Below are 26,243 nucleotides of genomic sequence, written 5' to 3'. Positions count from 1 at the left end.
CCGTCCAAATGATGGATCTTTTAATGAATTTAAATGATGGATCCAAATGAAGGATGGAATCCTCCTGGATGTGTGGCGGTTGATCGGGAGGTTTGCAAGTTCATTTCGAAAAAGAATGTTGCTATTCAGTCTTTTCGTATTATCTGAGAGTTGCTGATTAGTCAAGATTACAGCAACCAATAAAGTTACACAACATAAAAGTAATAAAATTAAAAATACCATGATGAATTAAAAAAAAAACTTCTTAAAAATTTTATATTTATGTATTTACAAATGGATATTATAATTGAACAGAGACAATGATAATACCAATAATAATATTCAGTCAGTAGTTTATTCAGCAATATTGTTTGCCTGGTGCATGTCCAGGAACATGAGAGGGTAGAGGTGGCCCAGCGTGGCGATGTTCTTCTGCAGCATCACCCTCAGGGTGTCGGTGTATTGGGGCAGGGGCTTGGACTGGCTGGGATCTCGCCAATGGAGTCCTAAAATAATCAATTATAAACAGTCCACACACAAAACCACCACTCTCAACATATCACAATTTAATAATGATATTATTCTTTCTTTTTAATGTGATTCCACCCATCCATGGCTCTCCCATTTTGGGAAGTACAGTACTATACAGATCACCAAACATAGCTAAAGTTATTTCAAGTTATATTCGATTGTGAATGGACATCGGATTGTGTAACTGAGAATATCATCCACTCTGAAACCTCTGGGTTCAGATTCAGGAAGCTTACTCCACTGCCACAGAAGTTATAAAAAAAATATGATAAGCAATTTGAGAATCTTATTATGGTAGAGATTATAATATACAAATACTGTTAATATGTAATTCATCTGCTTTAGGAGTCATTTTTATTGAAAACCAAGTGTACCACAATTACGGTAAAATAATTAATAATTATTAGATATTGGTAAGTAATCAAACAGTTTATAAATGATTGCTCGTATTCAACTTACCTGAGGCATCTCGGGCAAACAATGCCGGCGATGGGACATTGTCTCTCTTGTAATTCCAGACACAATCTCTCAATATCTGCACAATCTACAACAATATTAAATGCACATATGTATATAAAAAATTATAACTGAGTGCAATACTGCCCCGTGGTAACTAAAAACGCAGTGTCTTCCTTCAGACTCTCAAATAAGACATTGTGTGTTTTATTTGCCACTGTAGAAGTGTAGTCTGCGAATGTAGTTCTAGGCTAACTAATTGATTATAGAGGTACAAAAGCAAACTAAGATTAAGAATTAACTAAATTAACTAAAATTAATTAACTAAATTAATTGTAAACGTAATGAGTAAGATTAAGACCTACTACTGAACTGACGTTTGTCTATCATCTCCTAGTTTACTGAATATAAAAGTATTAAAATTTCAAGTACTAACAAGTGTAAAGTGCTAAACTCACTAAAACGACGATCGCGCTTCGCCTGTGGTTTGAGTTTTTTCAAAATAAAGTGTCTTTCCGGCATTATCTGCCATAAAAAAAACATACATTCAGTTACTTATCAAGAGAATAAACAAACTTATGGTTCTCTCAATCACAAGGAAACCAACAACAAATATTAGTGAAAAAGTGAATACATCACATAAGTGAAACTTTGTGCTTAATTCTATTTCTAAAGAATATCACCTTCCGGCATTATCTGCATTTAAAAATATACATTCAGTGACAAAACAGAGTGATTGTTCAATCTTATAATTCTACAAAAAACAATTTAACTCATATCAGTGAAGTACCTAGTGGACATACCATTTCAGTTGAACACATAATTCAAAAAATAGTGCTCAAATCGATAAAATAATAAAAATAACAAACATTTAAATTTCGAAGCGTATCAAAGCGTCATTGTTTTTGTCAACACGCAAAGTACCTAGGTATATACTTATTTCCAGGCTGACCGACAAGTTAGCCATATTGCCTACTTGCCAGTTGACAGGCGCAAAATTTCTAAATCTAAGTGTGATTACAGTGCATTACTCCACAATCTATTGGAATTATTTAATTGTGTCATTACAAACATCATGTCAGCAACAAGATCCGCCATTGAACTTCAAAAAATCATGGACTCGCTCACCGAATACATTGATCGTAAACTGGGTGAGTTGAAATCACAATTGTTTACAAAATTAGAGACGGAATTAACCGATCTAAAAAAATCAACTCAATTTGTGAGCGATAGATATGATGACATAAATGAAAAATTAAATAAAATTCTCGACCTTCCGAAACAACACCAAAAAATAATGGAAGATTTGGAAAACAAAGAAAAAAGAATAGTTGCTCTTGAAACGAAAATATCTGAATCTGAACAAAGGGAATTAAAAACTTGTGTAGAAGTCAACGGATTCAGAGTATCGCCGAACGAGCCACCACAAGAAATAGCCAACAGAATTAGCTCAGCCTTTGGAATTAATTTAGAAACAATGGACCAATACAAATATATAAAACCTACTGAAATAAAACCACCACGTCTAATATTTACCTTCAAAGATGACACAAAAAAAATAACCATGATGAATGCCAGAAAAAATAACAATGTCTCCCTTCTTTTAGCAGATGTCAATAAAAAGGTTTACGTAAATGAAGCCCTGACGCCATACTACAAAAATCTTCTATGGAACACTAAAATAAGGGCAAAAGAAAAAAAATTCAAATTCATTTGGTTTAAAAATGGAAAATTACTCGCACGAAAATCCGAAGACTCTCCAATTTTTGAAATAAAAAATCATTACGACCTCGAAAATAAAATAATGTAAACAAACAATAAATTCCATAACCATCTATAATATATTGAACACTTATACCAAAAATGGATCCATTAACGGAGATTGAATTCGATTACCCTTCTCCCGAAACCATCACAACTTCAACAATACGAGAAATTAATGACTACATACAAAACAAAAAAACAAAAACATTAAAAATACTCCACCAGAATATTAGAAGCATCAACAAAAATTTCGTAGAGTTGACAGTGATGCTAGAGCAACTTGATGAGGAAATCGACATTATCATACTCACAGAATGTCGTATAAAAAAAGAAACATATTCACCAAAACATCTGGACAAATATAAGGTATATAACTCCACGCAACATAAAAGTCAGAATGACGGAGTGATAATTTATCTTAAAAATGAGATCCAAGGAATTGTAAAGGAAATTCAACTCAGAGACGCAAACTGTCTACTGATAAACATTAATAATGACATCTCAATATTCGGGATATACAGATCACCGTCAACAAGAGACATATCTCCCTTTCTTAATTCCCTGGATGATGAGCTAACCCTACTACGAGATGTTCGGAACGTGTACTTAATTGGGGACATTAATATTAATCTACTAAATACAGGACAGAAACACCCGCAGTGTGATGACTACCAACTACTTTTGCTGCATCATGGACTGATCAGTGCAGTTAATGTACCAACAAGATTAGGATATAACAAAAACGCTCAAACTGTATCTGCCTCCTGTATTGACCACATCATGGTAAAAACAAATAAACCATACTGTACCGCCGTTCACCAATCCAATATTACTGACCACTTTACACTACTACTCACCATTCAACTTCAAAATACACAAACATATATTAAAAACACACTTGTTAAAAAAAGAATTAATGTTAACAAATTAAAGGATTTACTAAAATCGGAAGATTGGGGAGAATTACTTAAAATTAAAGATTTTCAAGATTGCTGGCACTCATTTACAAACATTGTTCAAACAAATATTCATAAATGTTCAGAATCATTCACAACACAGACTTCACACAAACGTAAAATAAAAAAACCTTGGATTACTCAAGGACTTCTAAAAAGTATAAGAATTAGAGACAAATTACACTTGAAAACTAAAAAAAACCCACTTGATCTTTCATTACTAAATCTTTATAAACATTATAGAAATATGTGTTCCAAACTTCTGAAATATGCCAGAGGTAACTATTATAAAAGTCAAATTCAAGACTGTAATAACGACCCTAAACTTGTCTGGAAAATTATTAGGGAGATGACATATACTAACAACAATACAAACAGTGATATTTCCGAACTGGATACACCAAATCAAAAATTAAATATGAAAGAACATCCAAGGGAAATAGTCCAATTTGTAAATGAATATTTCTCCAATGTCGGTTCTAATTTAGCTAAAAAAATCATTAAACCTCTTCGTACTGCTAATGAGAATAACAACGCACTTACTAATAATATCACCTTTAAATTAAATACAGTTACGGCAGATGACATTAAAATCATTATAGATTCATTGAAACCAACACTCACTTCCGGATCAGATGGCATTTCAATGAGAATAATTAAATCAACTAGAGATGAACTAATCCAACCACTTCTCCACCTTGTGAACAGATGTATCAAGGATGGTATCTTTCCTGCATCGCTTAAATTGGGTTCTGTTATACCAATCTTTAAAGCCGGAAATAAAGCGGATATAAGTAACTATAGACCGATAACAATATTGAATAATCTTTCAAAAATAGTAGAGAAAGTTATTAAGAAACAGCTCACTCAATATCTTGAAAAAAACCGCATACTATCTGAAAATCAATACGGCTTTAGAAAAAATATGGGAACTTCCGATGCCATCGCCTCTATTGTAAAAAGTATAAAACATAGTCTCGATAATGGTAATAAGTGTATCGGAATATTTTTAGATCTATGTAAAGCTTTCGATACAATTGATCATACATATCTTCTAGAAAAACTCAAAAAGATTGGAATCGTAGGTCGTGAACTGAATCTCATTCAAAGCTATATGTCAGAAAGGTCACAACTAGTCAGGATTAAAAATGAATCAAGTCAACCAATACCAATTCAATACGGAGTTCCACAAGGCAGTGTCTTAGGGCCGATTTTATTCCTGATATATATAAATGATCTATGTAATCTAAACTGTCACGGCTCAGTAATTAGTTTCGCAGACGACACAGTTCTTCTCTTCCATGGAAAGTCGTGGGAGACAGTATTCGTAAAAGCTGAAGAAGGGATGAATCAGGTAAAACAATGGCTTGATACAAATTCACTAACATTAAATGATACAAAAACTAAATATATTAAATTCAAAATTTACAACAAACAGACAGATAAAGTCAATTCAAACCTAAACATAAAAATTCATAAAAATTGTTTAACCGCGAACCATGAAATTCCTTGCAACTGCCCAAAATTGATTGAAATTCAAACAATAAAATACCTTGGGATAATTATTGATCAAAACTTAAATTGGAACTCCCAAATAGAAAATGTGAGCAACAAATTAAAAAAACTTACCTATTTCTTCAAAACAATAAGAAACATTTTAGATAAAGAACAATTAATTCAAATCTACTACGCATTAGCCCAATCTCAACTACAATATGGTCTTATCGGATGGGGAAGCTCATGCGATTCCACTATAAAACCAGTCCTCGTAACACAAAAGGCAATTCTAAAAATTATACTTAGGATCCCCATCAGAACTCCTACCGACTATGTTTTTAAAACCCTGAATGTAATGACACCAAAACAATTATACGCAAAAGATATACTAATTTACGCATTCAAAAACCAGGACAACTTTACACAGACAAACTCAGACAGACTCACAAGATCCACATTACAACACATGTTACACCAACCTACAACTAAAACAACTTTTGGACAAAGAAATATGCAGTATTATTCTATAAAATTATTTAATGTCCTCCCTTTTGAAATAAAAAACATAAAAAAAATAACTGACTTCAAAAGAAACATTAAGAAATGGATTATGGATAAGGGAAGGAAGAATATAGATATAATTTTGCAACCCAACAAAGACTAAAGCTTGTATTATGTTTTATTTTTTCTCTAAATATTGTTTTTTAATTTTCTATGTAGTATTTTAGCATATGTACTTATAATATTTCAAACATATAACCATGTACAATGTGACCTTAGAACGGGGTACCCCAGTAAGGACACATTATCTTATATAAAAAATTGTTAAATAAAAAAAAAAAAAAATAAAAAAAAAAAAAAAAAAAAAAAAAAAAAAAAAAAAAAGAAAAGGAAGCTTAGATGGTTTGGGCATGAAGAGCAAATGAACTACTAAACGAGTGTAAGGAGAATAATGTGAATGGTAGAAGAAGTTGGGAACGTACGAGAAAGACATGGCAAGATCAAGTGAACCAGATACTTGAGTCGGGCCATGTAAAGAGTCAGAATAACGGAAGAGTATGTATGAATGTGAACGAGGCAAGGAGTGTGTGCCAAGACCGAGTTGTTTGGGGGTGCCTCCTCTCTTCTTACCCCTGCGGGAAACAGCGTGATGGTTAGTTAGTTAAAAACAACATAAATCAACCTATTCTTCTTGTTTTTCAAAATATCAAAGCTACAGATAATATGGAATACAATTAGACCTTACTTCTTCAAGAATACTAACGCAAGTATCCGATAATCATGTTGTGTACTCAAGTCATAAACAACTTTCTGTGCACACCGTACACGTCGCTACCTCAACCGGCGGGCCACGGGAGACTGGCGTAGCCAACGAGTTTACAAAATGTTGGCAACGTGTGCATGTGTATGAACCTCCGCGCAAACGTATGGCGGTAGTCACCAAGATACTTAAATATAAGGGCCATAAATGAAAAAACATTTACATAAGACTTACCTCAATCGGCTTTAAATGGGGAATCATTTTACTGATGTAATTAAGAGGAGCCGGTAATAATTGCCCACGGTACATTATGTCCAGGAGTTCAATAGTTACTTCATTAAGATTATCATCATCGCTGCCGTTATATTTATCTGAAAGTAAAAAAGAAACATCATAAATATGCGCATTTTAAATAGAGCAGATAGATGATGAACAGTGTGTCAGGAGGAGACATGACACCCAAGCGAACAAAAGAAGTCAAGTGTTGCGCAATGTAAGCCCAAGTAAGACATTGCATGATCAAGTTAATCAAATATGTATCTAAATTGGAATATAAAAATTGGTACTTGTGAGCAGTGACGGTTAACTCTAAGGATCGTTGGAGCAACGCACTCCCAAAATATCTGTCAGTCAAAAAATAATAATTATCAACCAATCATAATATTTTCGAAAATCAAACAACAGTAATAACTATACAAATATTAAGTTAAATTCAACTGGCTCGAATTGCTAGTATCATGCTATTATCTTTTACCTCTGAAGGTTTAACTGACGTAAGGATAGATTGGAAATATTTTTAGCGCACCACCCATTTTTGTGAATACAAGCCGCCACTGCTTATGAGACAATTTATTAATTTGAATGAACCAAGGAGTGTATGCTAAGACAGAGTTATGTGCTGGTTTATTCACTCTGCCTTTTCCTATGTAGAAATGTGTGGTGGCCTATCCTCTTTACCTCTCTTTACCTCTCTTTACCTACCCCTCTAAGGAAACGGTGTGTTGGTTAATTAGATAAATAGATAGAAAACCATTACATTATGAATTAACAAGCGGCAAAATGGTTTTAAAATATTTAATCGAAAGTTTATGACCAACCTGACTTGGCTCCATATTGCTGGATGAGGGTGGCCACCACAGCTCTGAGTAGTACGGAGCAGTAGCAGAGGGCCGGACGGAAGAGACTGACCATACGGATCAGGTGCCACACCAGTGGGTAGCCGTCAAACACTTGGCGAATATACAGCTCGCGCTCTATACTGACCTGCAAAATTCAAGTAAAATATAAGTAAGTCTTGGCGGCATCCACTACATACATGGCCGGCTGGATTGGGAGGGCCGGTTGGGGGAGACCCTTTGATCTCTCTAGCCGGACTCTCTCAACCCATCGCCTTGCAATACAGTGGAAGTAATGGATTCAAACGTCTGTCACTCCTGGACAAACTGTCCTCCATATTCCTTCCCACCAATCATACCTTTTTCCTTCCCATAACTCCCTCTCCTTCCTTTCCTTAAATAATCTCTCCATATGGCATCCCAAAGATTACCCAGGCCCTGATTGAAATTATTCTCCTGCGTGGAGTTAATGTAAAAAAAAAAAATTGGTCCCACAACAAAACAGAACATTTTATCTCGGAATAATTTTGATTTTTTACATCTGTGGAAGAGTGCCAGTCGTATTTCTAAACACCAAAGTGGATATTTTCCAAAATTAGAATGCGTACCAAAGTTTAAAAAAGTATGACATTTGATCATTGAATAGAGAATAAACAGAGGAAGTAAGTGCCCTCAGAGGAGAAAATAATTAAATGACTTATTTGCATCGCATAGTTGCACTCATCTTTTGCCATCGCGCATTCCTTATTAGACATCTAGAATAGTTTCATTGCCTACGTTATTTTTTTAAAACCACATTGTCAAATTCCAATTGTCTGTCAAGTATTACATGTGACGCCATTGTTCATGGTCCATTTTTTTGGCCGTCCGTCGGCTAATTATAAAATATTAGCTTAAAAACATTATAAAGTGTATTAAATAAACACTCAAGATGCGGCGTGTTTTGAATAAAAAAAACAGCACAAATATCATTTTACAGATAAGTGAAAGTTTAGGAAAGCATTCCTGCCCCAATTTATTCGATCGTTTAGGCATGTTTTACCATACTATATTGAAATATGTTGTTAGTTAATACTGTATTCACCAAGGAACTTATTCTTTATGACAATAAAACTCTATATTTCATCAATTTATTAGCAGCCTTCGTACAAATTGCATTGCACAGTAAAAATGTGGATGCTCAGCGAAAATGCGACACGGTCCGGGGATAATATTATTATTACCGCAATTTCGACAAGTCTATCATGTCTTATTATTAATGTAACTGTAACATGGTAAGCCATTACACATTACATACCAATTCTACCAGCGGCAATGAGGCACAAGTCTTATTATTAATGTTATTGTACCTTTGTGAAATCCTCATCCGGCCATGGTAGGCCATTATACATGACATCTGGAGATACCAATTCTACCAACAGCAATGAGACACAAGTCATTCCGTCTAAGCAGTCTCCATTGGCCTCCTAAAACAACATATAAATAAAAATCAATAACATTTATACTAGACGGAAGCACAGTTAAACTCATACATAATATTAAAAAATCAAATAATACATGTTATAAGCATTACATGATAGTAAATGAAAGCACTTACCATACAGGCCATGATGGCACCTAAAAGAAGTTCCACTTCTCTACTGGATTTAGAAATGGTGGCGATGTTTGTGTCGAGGGTGGCTGCACTTGTGTTATTGTTGACTTTATGAATTTTTCTAGCTCCCTTTCCGATAATTCCAGCGTGGAATACAGATGTGTGACTTTGAGTCAGTTGAGTGAGGGGGGCCTGAAATAAAATAAAATTTAAAAAATGTAAGAATCCAAATAAAACTTTCAAACGGCAAACTCTGGCATAAAACATGGACAGCTCTTTCTGTCTGAGTTTTCTTTGTCAACACAACTATTTCCAGCTCACAAATTTATTTCCTTCTTGAGTTATGGAATAGTAAAATATCTACTCCCATAAAAAAAAGACAAGGCGCCACATTGTTTGTTCCATACTTTTCAAAGTACAATAAAAAAAATTATGTTCCAAAATTTTGGAATATTATAAAAGTAGTAATACATAATATAAAAACTCTGCCATACCTGTGTATAAAACTAGTAATATATAAAATAAAAACGTTGCCACACTTTTTTTTTAATTTAATTAAAATCAAATTTAATAATATAATTATTAAGTTCTGCAAGTATTTTATTTAAAAATTTAATTAAAAATCAAATTTAATAATATAATTATTAAGTTCTGCAAGTATTTTGAAGTAGTTAAGTATTTTTAAGTAGTTACCTATACCTACCTGTTTATAAAACTAGTAATAAATAAAATAAAAATGTTGCCATACCTGTTTATAAAACTAGTAATATATACAATAAAAACGTTGCCATACCTGTTTATGATTTTGGAACATCAACAGTTCATCTTGACTATTTTCAAAGTTGGCATTATTTTCAAGTCCATCCTTGAGTTTAGCTCCGAACATTTCGGCCTCCCGGAATAAAGCTGTTTCCAACAACTCCCGCAGTGCTACGGATCTGGAGATTTTGCTTCCACTGCACATACGACGGAATATTCTGTAGGCTGTCGATGTTCCTTTCATTTGCTTCGTCACATCTTTAAATTTAAAAGTTATGTTGTATTGATTAATAACATTTTTGATCTGGAACTATAGTAATTGTTTTTCACATTCCTTTCTGACCTCTTTCTAGCATTCCTAGTTAGTACAACATAATTCCTTCGTGAATATGAGCATGAAAATTCCATAATTAGTTTGTCGTCGCCTATAACGAAATTTAATGTTATTTACAAATGTATCATGTTAATTACGGCACGTTATCACCTAATATTATATTTGATCTATGGAATAGATCATTGGGAACATATTTCTCAAGTGTATAATATAGTTCTATGTTATAGAACGCGCAATAAAAAATAGAAACCCAATAGTGAATCAAGTTCAACTTTCATTCTATACTTGCAGAAATGCCACACAGTACAGTAATATCTATGGTTATGTCAAATTCAAAAATAGAATAGAAATAAAGCCAGTGTGAACAATTTATTTCGTAAATAGATCAAGTGCGAATCCAGCATTAGAGAATGCCGAGGACAGAATGTTTAGAATTTTTGGAAAATACCGAATAGTACCAATGATATAGGCCATCAATATATTGATATTTTAGGAGAATCTTGCTGGCTGGACGATAAGCATGTGATGTCACGGACACATAAATAAAATGACTGGTGCGGCAGTATGCGGCTCTGCCGTTTGTATTGTGTCTCGTGACATCTAGGGTATTTTGAGTGGTTGTTTTACCCAAGTTCACTTTGAAAGCTAATAAGTTCATCATTTTTAGATATGAAAAAACTAATTTTACTGTTGTTATTTACTAAATATGATAACATTATAAACATTTACAGCAGTTAATATACGAAATAAATCTCTGTACCATCCAATCGGGTTTTGGTTTAAGTGATAGCGTGGTTCACTCATTTTAATCAGTCCCAAGGGAGGAAGACTCAATCCTATGTTAACCCATTCTTTTTAAATTTTAGGACATTTTAAAAGTTCACAGCAATTAACTCAGTCAAACAAAAAAAAATATAGGTATATATTTATAAATACATCTATAAATAAAAATAGATGTAGGTACTATAGTAAAAAAACTGTTTTTTACGGGTTAATTGTTGTTTGATTTGATGGAATTTTTCAGGTGTCTAACTAACTGGTCTGCTGGCTTTCACGTGTCTAACTAACTATGTAGTACTGCTGGCTTTTATTTGTCTAACAAACTAGTACTGCTGGCTTTCATGTGTCCCACTAACTAGTACTGCTGGCTTTCATGTGTCTAACTAACTAGTACTGTGGCTCATTTGACCTTATTACTTTAAATTACATTGATGTGTTTTATGAGGAAAAATGACTGATTTTAAATTACATTGATGTGTTTTATGAGGAAAATTCTTCACTGGAAAAAAATCCATAAGGCTCGTTCAAAGTTTGTGGTATGTACACATTATTTAGAAGTGATACCATGTTGCAAGCGTTAATCCTCATAGGGCAGGTTTTATGCTCTGATGATGGACACTATAACGCTGTCCGAAACGTGGGCATTCAAAATTAATCACGTTGTGATAATCTCAAATCATATCTGATAAAATAAATTATTTTACACTATTAGAATCCTTCTTACCTACATAAGACAAGGTCAATAAATCATAATATTGATTTCCTTTGAAGAATATTCGAATATTTTATAGAATTCTTTGATCACTAGATGAACAGGTACACTTCGGTCAACAAACCATTTATGTATTTACTTGCCTACTTATAATATAATACATCGTCGTCAAAATAAATAAAAAAATAGGAGAAAACCTCATTGAGAAAAATAAAAACTAACCTTGCCAAATTCAGAAAAGCGATTAAGTTCCTACCTACATACATATACAGGGTGTCCGGAAACTCGTAGTACAAGCGAGAAACTGGTGAATCTACATCACATTTGGAGTCGATTTTGTAGTATACATTTTTTTTATTTGAGCTTTCGTTATCGAGTAAATCGAGTTTGAAGTTGATTTTTTATTTTTTATTTTTTTATTTTTTTAATCAAATTCTTATAAATTATTACGGAAGATCAAAGTACCCAACTAATTAAAACTATTTGAAAGTAAAACAAATGAAGAAACTCGGATTTGAAGCATTATTTTGAAATCACCCTTCATTTAACCCGGTGTAATCATAAAATATTTCTGCTCTGCAGGGTTAAAACATCTGTTATTCAACCCTAAACACCAGAAAAAACTTTAACCCTAAAATAGCCGAAAAATATTTTTTTTTGGTTTTTTTTTTTTTTTGAAAATGCTCAAATCAAAAAACCTTATGTTTTTTTGGGTTCGCCATGTGGTATAGATTCTCCAGTTTCCCGCTTGTACTACGAGTTTCCGGACACCGTGTATATAATATATTTTAGCAGAAAAATATTTTTGTTCTTTACTTGAAATGTGATTGTTTTTGCAGGGCATTTTTAACCTCTCAGACAAAGACATTTATTTACTATGTGTTCCTTTGAGAACTGTCAAAACGTGATAATTTTTGTGTTATTTACGAGTTTTGCTAAAAGCTTCATAACTCACATTTTGGGAAACATAGCCTCATTCTAAAAAATGTTTTGGAAAGATTATGAAATCCACTGTCGCATTGTGTTGTTATATGTAAATATTTGCGTTTCTAAATATACATTTTATGAAAATGTCAAAAATATGTAAGAATCGCTTACCATTATTTCAAAGCCGTGAAAAATGTACTTTTTTCTGAGTATCATAAAGAAATAACACTTTATATATTGAAGAAATATAATTAAAAACTATTAGTCACCTCAAAATATTAACCGTCCAAACTAAAATATTTTTAATAAATTATTTAGAAACGCAATAAATTATGAACGAACAAGATGACAGATTCAATCGGCTTAGATAATGCACTTCTACGTTCCATAGATATCCTTGAATACAGACGCGTAGCGTTATTCATTATCGATACTCTGTTTTTTAAATCATGGCAATCCGTATACTAGTGATGGAAATAAATCGATTTTTGTAAAATCTCGCGCGTTTACGTGAAAAGACATTCTAATGTCTTGACCGCTATTATCATATTTACGTCTTTTGACGTTCTAATGTTCTGAGTGGTTAAAAGTGGAAATATGCAAGTCAATGTAGATTCTGTAATTTTTCATAGGAAAAACAACTAGTTTATGCATAATATATACATGTAATTATTAATGCAGTTACATACCTTTTTCATGTAGACTTCTGAAGAAGTATTTAACATTCGCCTGCGTTATCTTCATCAGAATCTCCACTTCCAGCACGTTGTTCTGATTGTTGGGCACATTTATAAGGTCCAGCATATTGGCCATGGCGTGGCAGATGAACATGGAGTTTTTCATATGATTCAGCTCCTCTGCCATGCCGCTTTCTCCCACAGAGGCGTGGGTTACCACCGATACTTGCTCGTTGAATACCGTGGCTAATCGGAGTAGATTGAACTCGCAAACTTTTGTTATGGGCTTGTTCTGCAGTTGAATTACTTTTCTTGTCTTTTCCCATCTGAAAAAGAGAATGAATACTAACATTAATGTGTAACTAAATTGTTTGAGATCTGTTTCACAACAAAAACAATAAATTAACACTATTGTAATTAATTCTTCCAAAATTTTACCGCTGATAACTCCGTTGTAACCAGTGGCGGCTCGTGACTTTAGAGTGTCATAGAGTACTAAGTTTGAAAAATTCAACATTATTGATGTTGTTTAATACGATTTTTTTTTTTCATAAATCGATTTTTTGTATGAAAATTTTTAGGAAATTTCAGATTGGCCATGCGGTTGAAAATTTTCATACAAAAAGCCGAATTTTCGAAAAATGTTTCAAAAGACATGTTCAGACAACCACATCAATAATGCCAGTTTTTGTAATATTAGCACTTTAATGCACCCAAAAGTCACAAGCCACCCCTGGCTGTAACCTCTCCCTCATTCTCACAAATGAAGAATATTATAACAGAAAGTGAGTTTACTACAGAGCTCTCGCAGAGGCGCCATATTTGTGAAATATCAAAGAAAATAACTTCAATTAGTAAAAAAATTTCCACATTGATTAAATAAAATAAAACTGGTAAATATTATGTAATTATACTTGTCATTAGCTGTAAAATGATAAGAGTAGTGGGACAAACGCTCCAGAATAATAAAATTAATAAGAAAAGAAAGATCTAAATTTGTACAACAGTGCAAATAGAAAACATAATATATTACAGAAATTAGAAAAAATAAAACATTGTAGTAAGTAACAACTAGCTAACTAACTAACCATCACGCCGTTTCTCTGCAGGGGTAGGCAGAGAGGACAGACCGCCAAACAACTTGATCTTGGCACACACTCCTTGCCTCATTCACATTCATACATAGTCTCATACATACTCTTCTATTATTCTGACTCTTGACATGGCCCGACTCAAGTATCTGATTCACTTGGTCGTGCCATGTCTTCCTCGGGCGTCCCCGACTTCTGTTACCATTTGCATAGTATATTCTCCTTACACTCCTTTCTTCGCTCATTCGCTCTACATGCCCAAACCATCTAAGCGTCCCTTTCTTGATCTTACTTAGTACGCTTACATCAGCCTTGCACTCTTTGCTGATCTCCACATTCCTCACACGATCATACATGGTTTTACCACACATACGCCTCAGGGATCTCATTTCATTTCATTGAAGTAAGTAAAGATATAAAATACATAGCATTGTTTGTTGTGACAAGTGGTTGATGAATACATATACCTTAGCAGTGTAGAAGTGTTATGACAAAACCTTTCTAGGCAGGTCTCCTGTCTCGCTTTGACAGCTTTCTTATCATCTTGTGGAAGGCCTTCTGGCAAGGCCACCGCATTGATGGCCTCTCTCAGCGCATTCTCATGGGCCTGCCGAACCAGAAACAGAATTCTGTTTGAATCTTGCTCTGTGGACTCTAAAGTTGCCCTCATTGCCAAGGTTCCTGATATGATTCTAACAAGTAGAGCCAATGTCTTATCGTCTTGAGAATTCTGCAGTAAATAGCTCACTATATTTGTAAAAACTGCTGTAGATTGATAACCTGTCGAAAGAACGTAAAAATAATATAGAAGCATTTTTTTTATTCAATATTTGAAAAAATATTTTTTTATATAGATAAGTATACAGGATATAAACAAGATATGAGTATTTCTCAAAATAAATGTACGTAACGAAAATGTAGTTACGAAATAGTGTTACGAAATAGTCATAAGACGTAACTAAATAGTAAACATAAGGCTTGTTTACACAATGGCAAATTTTATTTTACTTTTTTTATTATTTATTCAATTTAATTAGTTGTCGTCTTTTTTAAATGTAAGTAATTATCCTTTACTTTTTTATTTATTGTACATACTACAAACATACATAAACTCACGACCCAAATATTTGTATTTTGTTATACCAAAGGGGTTTAAAAAAAAAACAAAGGAGTATAAATAAATGTTTTTTAATCAAATTATCAGCTCCCAAATTGAAGTACCTAACACAATATTCAACAAATCTTAAGAAATTAAAGAACAGGCACTGTTTAAACTATTAAAAATTTAATAACATACAATTATTTAGTTTGAATTATCCATTAGCGTTTTATAAATTTCTTCCTCATCTTTATAATAATTGAAATCTTTCCGAGACACATTTGGTCAGTTTTTCAGTCTTTGGTTTATCACTCCGCTTTGGCGCATGAATATAGACATTTAGTGATAGAGATTTAGAGATAAGGCCCTTACAAACCACTTTCTTTTTTGTATGTATATTTTCCAGTTTTTCGTTTTTAAGATAGTCACTCCACATGGTTTATCTTTGATTTTGTTAGAATCTTCATTTTCACTATTCATATTTTCAATATCAGTGTTATTTTCTATGGCATTATTATTTCCTATTATAACATCTCCGATTTATTAGATAATCCAGTTTCAATGGGAATAGCATCATTATTAGTCTTAGTTTGTTTATGCAATAATATTTTCAGAATATTCACTTGCCTTTTCATCCGATTACAGCACTGTCTTAAATTCTTATTTCGACTTTTTAATCGAGTATTTTCTTCAGTCAGCTTTTGTAGTCTTTCCTTTAGGATTTTTTTATTATTTTTTCTACGTTCAAATGTATTATTGTCTTGTGTCGTAGGATTAGCCTTTTTCTTTCTTTCAGCTCTTTTATCATTGGCTTGTCTCCACTTTGCCCGTAGCTCTTCTTTTTCTTCTTCTGTAAGAATTTCTTTTTTTATTTTTGATATTTTCTATAACTTTTGTTAAATGCTTAATTCGGATTTCCTCATATTTATTTGTATTTTCCTTTTTCAGTCTTTCTCTGTAAGCGTTTTGCTTTTTGGCATTGGTTTATGGGGTCATTCCTAAAAAAAAATTATGCTGTAGTTATGGTTTTATCAGAGTAAATAAAAATAAATTTATATTTAAATAAGCTTTTATAAAAAACTTAAGGCACTTATAAATATTGTATAGAGCGCCTGTAGAACGGATAGTGTGTATGAGTGCCTCAAGCTTATTTAAAATAAAACCAGTATTGGACGGCTCAGCTTGATCTTCAAGTACTTGTCATTATGTATAATGCCATATAATCGCGATGATAAAACATACAAGTCCGACGACACCTGCTCTGCCATTGACCATCAGGAATTTCCAGCGCATCCTATGTATTACAACCTACCTACTTTTCAGCGCCATCAACAGATCTGCTCTATGGTATAATAATATTTATTTTTTTCCTATTATATCTAAATACATATGTATATTTGTGCATTGTGCATAATATATTACATTATTACTAAACTTACATAAGACTTTCATAAAAATGCTAGACACACTTACAATATACTTACTTTTCTTAATCACGTTGTAACTGTGTACACTCAGCTTTACATTGAACTTTTTCGTTACGTTACGAAATTCATAACAAACGTTACGAAATTGTAATAAGAATTTATGTTATAAAAAGTCAATGGTTTGATAAAATTTAAAAGTGTTAATATGTAAGCTTAGCAATGTTCGTACCGCACATGTTACAAAAAGATGAGTAGAAAAAGACTTACCGTTTTGTGAAAAAAGGCTAAAATATTTTCTGTTACGAAATAGTGGTCCCACTAAAGAAACACGTTATTACTGATTTTAACAATTAATGTTATGGCGGAGAAGTCAGACCAACAATTAATCAGAAAGAGGCTAGTGTTGTCCATGTTAAATTTTACAAATGGGTTAAAAAATTACGGTGGAAGTACTAATAAAACGTAACTAAAGAGTAGTTACTAAAAAGTAAATGGTGATGTCTCATTTTGTTTTTTGTGCATAAATTATTAATTTATTATGAAACCCCATAGAAAATTACCTTTTTACAGAAACTAAATTTAATTAAGACCCTAAAACTTACATAAAATCACATATTATAACGTTATTATCGCATTTTATGAAGTATAAACAAATGAGGTGGGTAGGGTGGCAATTTTATTTTGTATGGAAGGTAAAAATCGATATTTTTTAAAAAATTAAAATATTTGCGAATTGATACGATTGGAATGTTTATTTTTCGATATTTTAAAGCCTAATATTTATTCTACAAAATGGTCCATATTTTTTTTGTATGATTAATTAAAAACATGTGAAATTTTTGAACTGTTTGTAGGCACACTTTATTTTTCCAAAATGTACACTTTTTTTGAGAAATACTCATATAAAACAATAGAAATTAAAGTAGCCTTTCCTCACCATAAAGAGACAATGCTCTTGTGTTTGGTGAGGGAATTCTAGTTCAATTATATATATGTTAGTATTAAGGTAAATAAATTATGATTATGTAAGTAGTGAATGTATTTTGGACTTATAATAGTTTAAGGTAATTTTTTAATTTAAGGTGAAATTCCTGAATATTTTCGTTATTTTTTAAATCTAATGGAAGGTTATTAAAATAAATTATGCCTAAATAAAGATTGGTATTTTGAATGAGCTAAGTGTTAAATTTTGGGATTTAGAATGAAATAAATATTAATTTAAATTTTACAATTAGAATTTAGAATGCTAATTAAATACTGAAGAATAATAACTTACTGATAAGTATTGTGACTCTGGCGATAGAATATTTTTCTAAAACTGAGCCAAATATCAATTTTCTTCTTATATTTGAGATATCCGATGCAATACTATCCAACAGAGGTATTTTTGGTTCAGAACCTCTGATGTCTGTTTCCATCTTTTGCAATAGGTTTTCTGCAACAATAAAAACATTATATTACACACTCAACCTCTCTTATAAATAACACTTAATTTTCTTGGAAGTCTTTTTAATCTTTTCATCGCTTTTCCAATGTGAAAAAAGTTTTGATAGTCAAATTTTTTTATTAAATTCAGCCCTGTAAATTTTTTTTTTTTACATTAGTTATTCTATTTTTAAATGTTTTTTTGGTTTGACTTTTGAAAAAAAAACCAGTTGGCAACTCAAGTTACTATCCTGTGTATTTCAATGGCAGTCCACACACGGCGCAACATACCAAAACCAGTTTTCAAAGGCGACCCACCAGTCACTCGCAACTCCATTTTCAGTTGCCAGTTGCCCATAGATATGTCAGTTTTCAAGAAATTTGCGATTTCTCTGTGCCTCAAGAGCTGTCAGATTAAGATATGTCCGAGCAGGAAAACATTAAATATCTGTGAGGTGATTTTGCACAATACAAATCATCCAAATATTATTATTATTATTTGTTCAGGAGGTTGAAAAATTCCCATGTATTTACGACTATAGACTTCCTGATTATGCGAGAAAAGAAAAAATAAATATAAGCGGCTTCACAATCACTTGATTCTGTAGACATTTTTTAACACAATACGATAGTGACAGATGACAGCTGAAGTGTTATTTTTCATTCTATGGTTAAACAAGCTAAGGACGGGTTGTTTCGGAGAATTTGAACAATTCATCAAATTTCAACGTTCATTTCCGGGTTCTGTGAAAGTCTTATTCAAGTTCTGGTATTATATCATTATAGGCTTGTTGCTTGACAAAACTGAAATTAAAACTTGACGAATTGTTCAAATTCTTCGAAACAACCCGTCCTAAGACAATTTGTGAAATCGTAAACTTGAGTTGTGCCGTGAGAGAAGTTCGATTGCCAACCAGTTTGCAACCGGCAGTTGACAGTTTCAGTTTAGTTTCAGTTGCTCCTTGAGTGAATGGACTAAGGAATGAACCTTCCTACCCAGGAACTGGAGTTGTCAACTCTACCTATCTCGACAAATGCGGATCAGGAAGGACCGACATTTATTTCGTATATTAACTGCTATATTGTCATCCGATTTTAGAGAAATCCGTATATGTCCGTGTGTGCGTGATTGCCACAAAAAGTCATAGAATGCATTGTCATCAACAATGAGTCTATCTGTCGAGTTTCAGCTGGATTGGTGGTCGGGAAGTGGGTTGATTTCCGTTTCCAAGATTTGCATTCATTCATTACCAAAAACAAAAGTGAAATTCAAATAAATGTATTTAAAAGGGAGGAATTTACAATTGATCTATCAATAGTATGCCCTTCCATGAGATGCAAAAATAATATTTATGCTGCATTTTCAGTCTTTTTTTGATAAGTTAGAAGTGAAGGACACTCACCAAGCAACTCCCTGCAGAAGGGATTCTTGGGGGCCCAGTCCAGCAGCAGCAGGAAGACGGGGGCGTGTGCGCGCAGGCAGAGTGCAACCAGCGCTCCCCGCACTGCCCCCGGACCCCCCAGCGCCCCCAATCCGCCCACCCCCGCCCCACACACGTTTGACAGCTTCTCCAACATGCCCGCTGATGCTACAAAAAATCCACCATTACATTGCATTACGCTTACTATCAAAAAGCTTCCGGAAGAATTTCTTCCGGAAGGTTTGTATATATATAAATATATAGATATAATACACGGATATAATATTTATTGAAAGTAGAGAAAAGTCGAGCAACGCCAGGTACAAGTCAGTTAGTACATATTAAGTTTGTGTATTTAATAGAGTTCCACAATATGATCACCGTAATGCGATACTATTGAATCCACCACTATTTACAAGTACACATTTTATAAATCAATACAAATCCAAATATATCAATTCAGTGATTCTACAGCAGTATTGCTTTCGTCTGACGATATTTCAAGATAATCAGTGGCAGAGTGCACAGAGTTTTCAAACAACTTAGGCAGTAGGAAAAACAGCAAGTAATGGTAAGTTTTCACTAAAAAGTAAAGAGGTAATCGTTAATAGAGATATCAGCAGATGACACTGATTGCTACATTCATAATTTGTACTGAAAGACAGAGCCTTTTATGCCAACATGCCAGGTCTTAGGTGCCTATATGGACGATACGCCCCCGAATTTTTAAAATATTTAAAAAATAACATTTGGCACTTACAGGTGACATTGATATCCTTAGTCAGTGCCTTGAGTACAATATCAGATTTGGAGGCCAACTGCATGAGATAGGGAACGATTGCCCTTCGTCTTTCAGTATCCCCAAGTTCCAGATTCAAGCTGTCCTATAATGATAATAATGAATGGATTATTTGTATAGCGCCGTTTTCATAAGAAAATCAACTCAAGGGCGCTTAACAACTTAATTTATGCATTTAATTTATTCCTATCACATAGACTTATAACTACATAATTACTTTTGGCTTATAATTAAGTTTCATAGCTAGATACTTTTAACTAGTAGCTTATAACTAAGATTAATGTCGAGTGATTTACAACTAAGACTTTTAACTAATGACTTAAAACAATACATATTTTTATGACCAAGTGGGTATTTACACAATACCGTTATAATACGATTTATTACGACTACGGCTTAAACTAGAGATTTACGACTAACATACATATTTACGTTTACAAATAACCCTATTAACCACAATCATTAAAATGCACATTTCTAAAAAATATTAAAACTGTTGTAGTCATTTCTTTTCTTAAGAAGTCAACACAGATTTTCAGAAATTTCTGCAGTCGCATATGACAGTTCTAGCTTTTCGTTTTGTAAAGAGCATCCATTTTAAAATAATAACAAATTAGTACTGTCATTCTTCAACGAGCACACCCAACGTGCAGTTTTCTATATTTTTTTTATCGTGAAAAACAGTTATTTAGCTTTATAGAAATATGATAAAACTTCAAGAATTATTTTGTGGTTCTTTCAAATATTTTTTTATAACATGAGAGAGAAAAAACATTTCTCTGAATATAAGTAGCTATTCTGGGGAAACTACTTATGGTAGATTGTATACAACTTTTATAAATATTAGTAAGAGGGTACAATTGTTAAAAATATAATTTTGCAAATAACAAAGTAAGTTATTACGAAAATAGAATTAGCTGGCACGCGACGGAGGAGTTTTTGATTGCAGGAGCTCGACGTTCCAAATGTCGACCACAATGTTCACACGATTATACATACCTCAAACATCTTCAGCAGGGCCTGCCTGATGTGGGTAAAGTGAAGTGGGGAGAGGTGTGTCAGGATTGACACCACATGATCCAAGTTCTGTGGAGAGGAGTTCTGGAGAGCTAGTTCTAGCGCTCGAGGGACCACGAGGGAAGGATCACAGCGACCCACATGTCCCACCACCCAGTCACATTGACTGCTACCTGAAATCATTCACCATTGTTAATTAATATTATGAGCCAAGAATTTTTATAAATGAAAGTGTTTATTCCGGTATGTGGGGAGGTTAGTGCAGTCCCACACATTCCATATAGAGATACAAAAAAAATATATGATCAAAAACAAAAAGATAGAACAAAAAAAAAACCCTAATAAATTGAAAATAAAATAGAATAAAATGATAAAATTAATAGAATAATAGAAAGTTGAAGCCTTTAGGGAGCCGTGACTATATTAGACGCTAGTATTTTTCTCCAGTGTGCGTCAATACTGGAGGATGGAGTGAGGCGGGCTTCCATAGTGAGGATTATAATATATGCCGTTCTGTGCCTTGTACTTAATAAGCAAAGCGTATCATCACTTTTAAATTTAATATATATACAGTTATATATAAAAATATATAACCCCTGTTCATCGCGACCCCGGTAAGTGTGGATTCGTTATAACGCGGTATTTTAAACAACCCTTGTCTGGCTTCGACACATTCCAGAAAGAGTCATAATGTATGGTTGCACGAGCGAGCTATCTTTCTTTTTCGTTCACTCATATAATTCAGAGAAATTGATGATCAAATGAATTACGAAAATAATATTTAAAATATCGTCAAAGATATTAGTCTAATAGCTAATTCCAGAGTTACAGAATGTGTTGATGTAGAAGATATTCAGACTGTTAAAATCACACGGCGAACCCTTAACTAATGAAGAGCTGCAGGAAATGGACCGTCATACTATGTCTAAAGAAAATGACATCTCGACACCAGGCGCGGATCGTCTATACATGCTGTGGATGCTCCGCATCCCTTGCATTTTAGAGTAAAAAGATTTGGACTTCTAGCCGTAAACAGGAATACTGCAATTTAAATATTTTAATATAGCCACTTTAATGTGATTTTTTTTACAAAATCGGTGTAAAAAAATCATACAAATATTATTATTATAAGACATCGTGCATATTATTGTCCCGTGTCTGTGTAGTACGCACAACGAACGACACGATACAAACAGCGCGGGCGAGTCTAAATACGCATACATTCTCAAATACTGTAAAATGCGTAAAACACACTGTGGTGTGGAAGCGATCTGTAAACCGTATCCAAGAATGCTAGAACGTACGTTCTTTCCGCGCATGCGCACTGAGACCCGCAAGCCAATATCTTCATCAACTTTATACGATATTAATGGCAGCATCCAACATACAAAAACCGTCTTTAATGCTCCTATGTATAATGCATAGAATCGTATACTCTATTACTAATCCATTGGATTGTATGCGCGCGCTGCTTTGACAGTTTGCTTCAGCTCGAATACTGAAGTCGAATTCTTATTGAATATTATTAACCTGCGATTTACTTTTTAATCATAATTTAAATAAATAAAAATGAATATCCAAAATAAGATGGATACTTCGCCAACGTGTTCTAAATGATAATAGTGAATTGTGTGGTTGTATAATTGAATCATTAATGCGAAAAAGTTTTGTATCTCGGCCATTTGCGGAAAAAAAACTTATTCTGGATACTGGAAATATTGAGTTATGGAGCTTAGTGGATTTATGGAGATAATTTTAGACGGTACCTAATTGTATCTTGTTTGTGGGCTAGCGTCTAGATGTGCATGTTTGATATCAAGTACGTAGTAAGTAAGAGTATAAACATTTGATATCCAGCGTCATTTCTACAAAAAGTCATCGACCGCCACTGCTCGACACCTGTTCCCTAGCGTAAATTTAGTGTTAAAATAATCGAAAAGGCCATTTCTCTTCACAATCAGTGCACGTTGTGCAGTTGTTAGAAGAAAATGAGCAAATGAATGCTGCAAAGCGTGATTGTTATGAATTATTTTACGGTTATAGATAAATTTTACACAATAAACGTAGAGAGGCTAAACAAGGAAATGTAGATTCTTTTTTGAAAATGCGGAAAAAAAAATAAATAATAAATTATATTTTATATGACATTGTTATTCCATGTTTATTTTAAAAATAAAACTTCTTTTAGATTCTTAAAATGTTTTTTTTTTAATCCCCCATAGACTGATTTCGCTTATTACGGCCATGTCCAGAAAGCATCTCCCGCGATCAACGGGGGTTACTTGTATATATGCGTACATTCATTCATCCTAGACATGAGATTGTAGATCTTCCATACTGTTAGAAATCTATATCTAAGATACATATTTACCTAGCATCATGTCAATACACATTGCCCGGTCTGTTCCATCCAGCCTACTTAATGAAACTGTGGCCACGTTCAGGAGAGCTCTTACTGCCTCACAGTTCTGTAACGCCGTCGCTAAAAATAACCAAACATATGTTACAGAAACTGTTCAATAGGTTTAAAAACTTTGGACAAGCTAAATATTAGACATAAACAATAATTTGACTAACAATCAACTAATTCACTTACTTGGACAGTTTGCATTACTTCCAGCAATCGCTTTCAGGAGATTGATACTCCAAGGGGCTAAGATCTGAGACCACGGCACTTCCAACTCACATAATGCCGTAGCTATAATCAGTACAGCTTCGATTGATTGGTTTCCCATTCCTTGCTCTTTCTATAATCAATATACACACATTTAAAACCTTTAAAAATTTGAGAGAATAATCGGAAAAAATATTGAATTTGTCGTATTTCTTTTACCTCATACTCTGTCTGACTCATAAACTTTGCCACTGCATCGTGGAAAACCATGGCGAAATATTCTAAAACAGCCTCTCTCGCGGCTGGGAATGATCTCAGCAAGCTTATGGCTGTTTTTGTTAACTCCAAAACATTTTGTAAGCCTCCTCTGGTAGCCCCATAAATAAAAGACCTTAATTCAGATAGTGGATCTACCACAGGGTTATTTAAAGGTGCCATTTTAACGTGAAATAAATGTGCACATATAACAAAAGAGCACTATCACATCAAGTCTTAAATCAGCAACATTCTACGAAGTTTCGAGCTCTAACTGGATTTTACTTACGATTAATAAAAACAACCTCAAACTTGCGTTAAACCATAAATAAACGACCGTCAAACGATGTCAAACTACCGCAAGTAAACGTCAGATTTGTCTTTATCATAGATACCATAGATATATTAGATATACCATTCACGACTTTATCAATTCGGCCACAGTAGGGATGAGCATAATTGATATTTCTGGTGATCGAAACATTACCTCCGAAACGAAATGGAATGATGTTTTTACTAAGGTACCGGATAACTCAACACAGTTACAATTCAACACAACTTTAAAAATAATGATTTAAATTCATTAAAAGTGATAAAACAAAAACTAGGTTAAGTGTGTTACTTAGGAAAAAGTTAGTTTTCCATCGCTTTTAATGACTTTATATCACTTTTTAAAGGTTTTTTGAATTGTCATTATGTTGAATTATCATGGAACTTTTCTGGAATGGAAATGGAAATCTAATACACTTGGCGCCATAAAAAAAATTACGTGGTCGTAAACAAAGTTCTAGCCATCCCAATTTTTAAAACCAATGTTTTTAAAACATAAATCAATAAATATCCCATCAGTCCATATAACTTCCGGTATGGGGAATAAAATTGTTGATTTTTCAGTGGTGTGTATTTTTTCCTTTAAGGAAAAATAAAATATAAATTTATAAATTCATTCGAGTCTGTGTTATACAAGTTTTTGAAATATTTTTCAAGTTTTCATCTAAGAAGGTATTTAAACAGTCAATTTAAATTTTTTTTTTCGTTTGAAAATTTGACCGCTTAGAAATGCGAGTATGATAAATGTTTTAAAATTACTGCAAGTACGGCTTTGCCATAATTCAGCATTCATTGATAAATCTTTTTTATAAGCATAGAAAAACAATGTATCAGACCTATAAAAAAATGCTTTGAAGTGCAAAATCTCCTAGTTACAAACTCCTTTTCGAATATTATGGTTTAAACGTAAAATGTGAATAATTAAGTTATTTCGATTATGATCAGAAAATATTTAAATATTTGCGCCTGAATTTTACAAAATCAAAACGGAGTTTTAGCACAAGTTAAGCGGGATTTTTAACCTTATCGTCATTTGCGTACCTATACGTCGATGTGGATCGCCTTAATAAGTAGCCGTGAATATTTTTCAAAAGTCGCACCCAACATTATTTTCTACAAACCTTGAGTCGCACCAATATACTTTCGGAACTAGATGTCATAAAAATGTTTACATATATGTACTAGGTATCTGTTACTCGTGAGTTTCAAAACTCTTTTTTGTCATTTTTTATTTAATTTTTTTAACAACATCTCAAATTTAAAAGAGAATTATTTTGTATTATTATAATTAATTGGATTATCACTATTAAAAAATATTTCTCGTAAGATATGAAGTACAATAATATTGTTTTCTAGGTGACTTTCTATTTTTTTACCTTAACATTGTCATAAATTGGTTTTTTAACAAAGGCTTCACAATTGA

General features: G+C 33.0%; 1 protein-coding gene across 1 annotated transcript; it reads right to left on the bottom strand.

Moving 5' to 3' along the window:
* Positions 1-280: 280 nt before the first annotated feature.
* On the bottom strand, positions 281-24,852 carry omd (integrator complex subunit 5 omd). Its single transcript, XM_089632993.1, has 16 exons — positions 24,455-24,852; positions 24,218-24,368; positions 23,993-24,103; positions 21,604-21,794; positions 20,566-20,689; positions 19,788-19,973; positions 18,236-18,394; positions 14,901-15,213; positions 13,355-13,668; positions 9,947-10,170; positions 9,157-9,345; positions 8,909-9,025; positions 7,542-7,707; positions 6,679-6,815; positions 970-1,054; positions 281-485 (listed from the first exon to the last, which is right to left on the bottom strand). Exons 1-16 carry the CDS (start codon positions 24,671-24,673, stop codon positions 334-336), a joined length of 2,838 nt encoding a protein of 945 aa, XP_089489119.1. The 5' UTR covers positions 24,674-24,852; the 3' UTR covers positions 281-333.
* Between the last annotated feature and the right edge of the window lie 1,391 nt (positions 24,853-26,243).

This window comes from Hesperophylax consimilis, chromosome 1 (assembly GCF_061612785.1).
Source record: "Hesperophylax consimilis isolate HC1 chromosome 1, BYU_Hcon_1.0, whole genome shotgun sequence".
NCBI classification, from domain to species: Eukaryota; Metazoa; Arthropoda; class Insecta; order Trichoptera; family Limnephilidae; genus Hesperophylax; species Hesperophylax consimilis.
The sequence above is the reverse complement of the archived record's forward strand: the minus strand, read 5'-3'. Positions and strand labels throughout refer to the sequence as shown.

Bases quoted from the DNA above. Each gene is read 5' to 3' on its own strand.
- omd (XM_089632993.1), bottom strand. From the start codon at position 24,673: ATGGCACCTTTAAATAACCCTGTGGTAGATCCACTATCTGAATTAAGG. The intron at 18,395-19,787 runs GTGAGTGTCCTT...TTATTGTTGCAG, and splicing joins CTTCTGCAGGGAGTTGCTTG to AAAACCTATTGCAAAAGATG. The intron at 6,816-7,541 runs GTTGGTCATAAA...TTTTACTTTCAG, and splicing joins GCAATATGGAGCCAAGTCAG to ATAAATATAACGGCAGCGAT.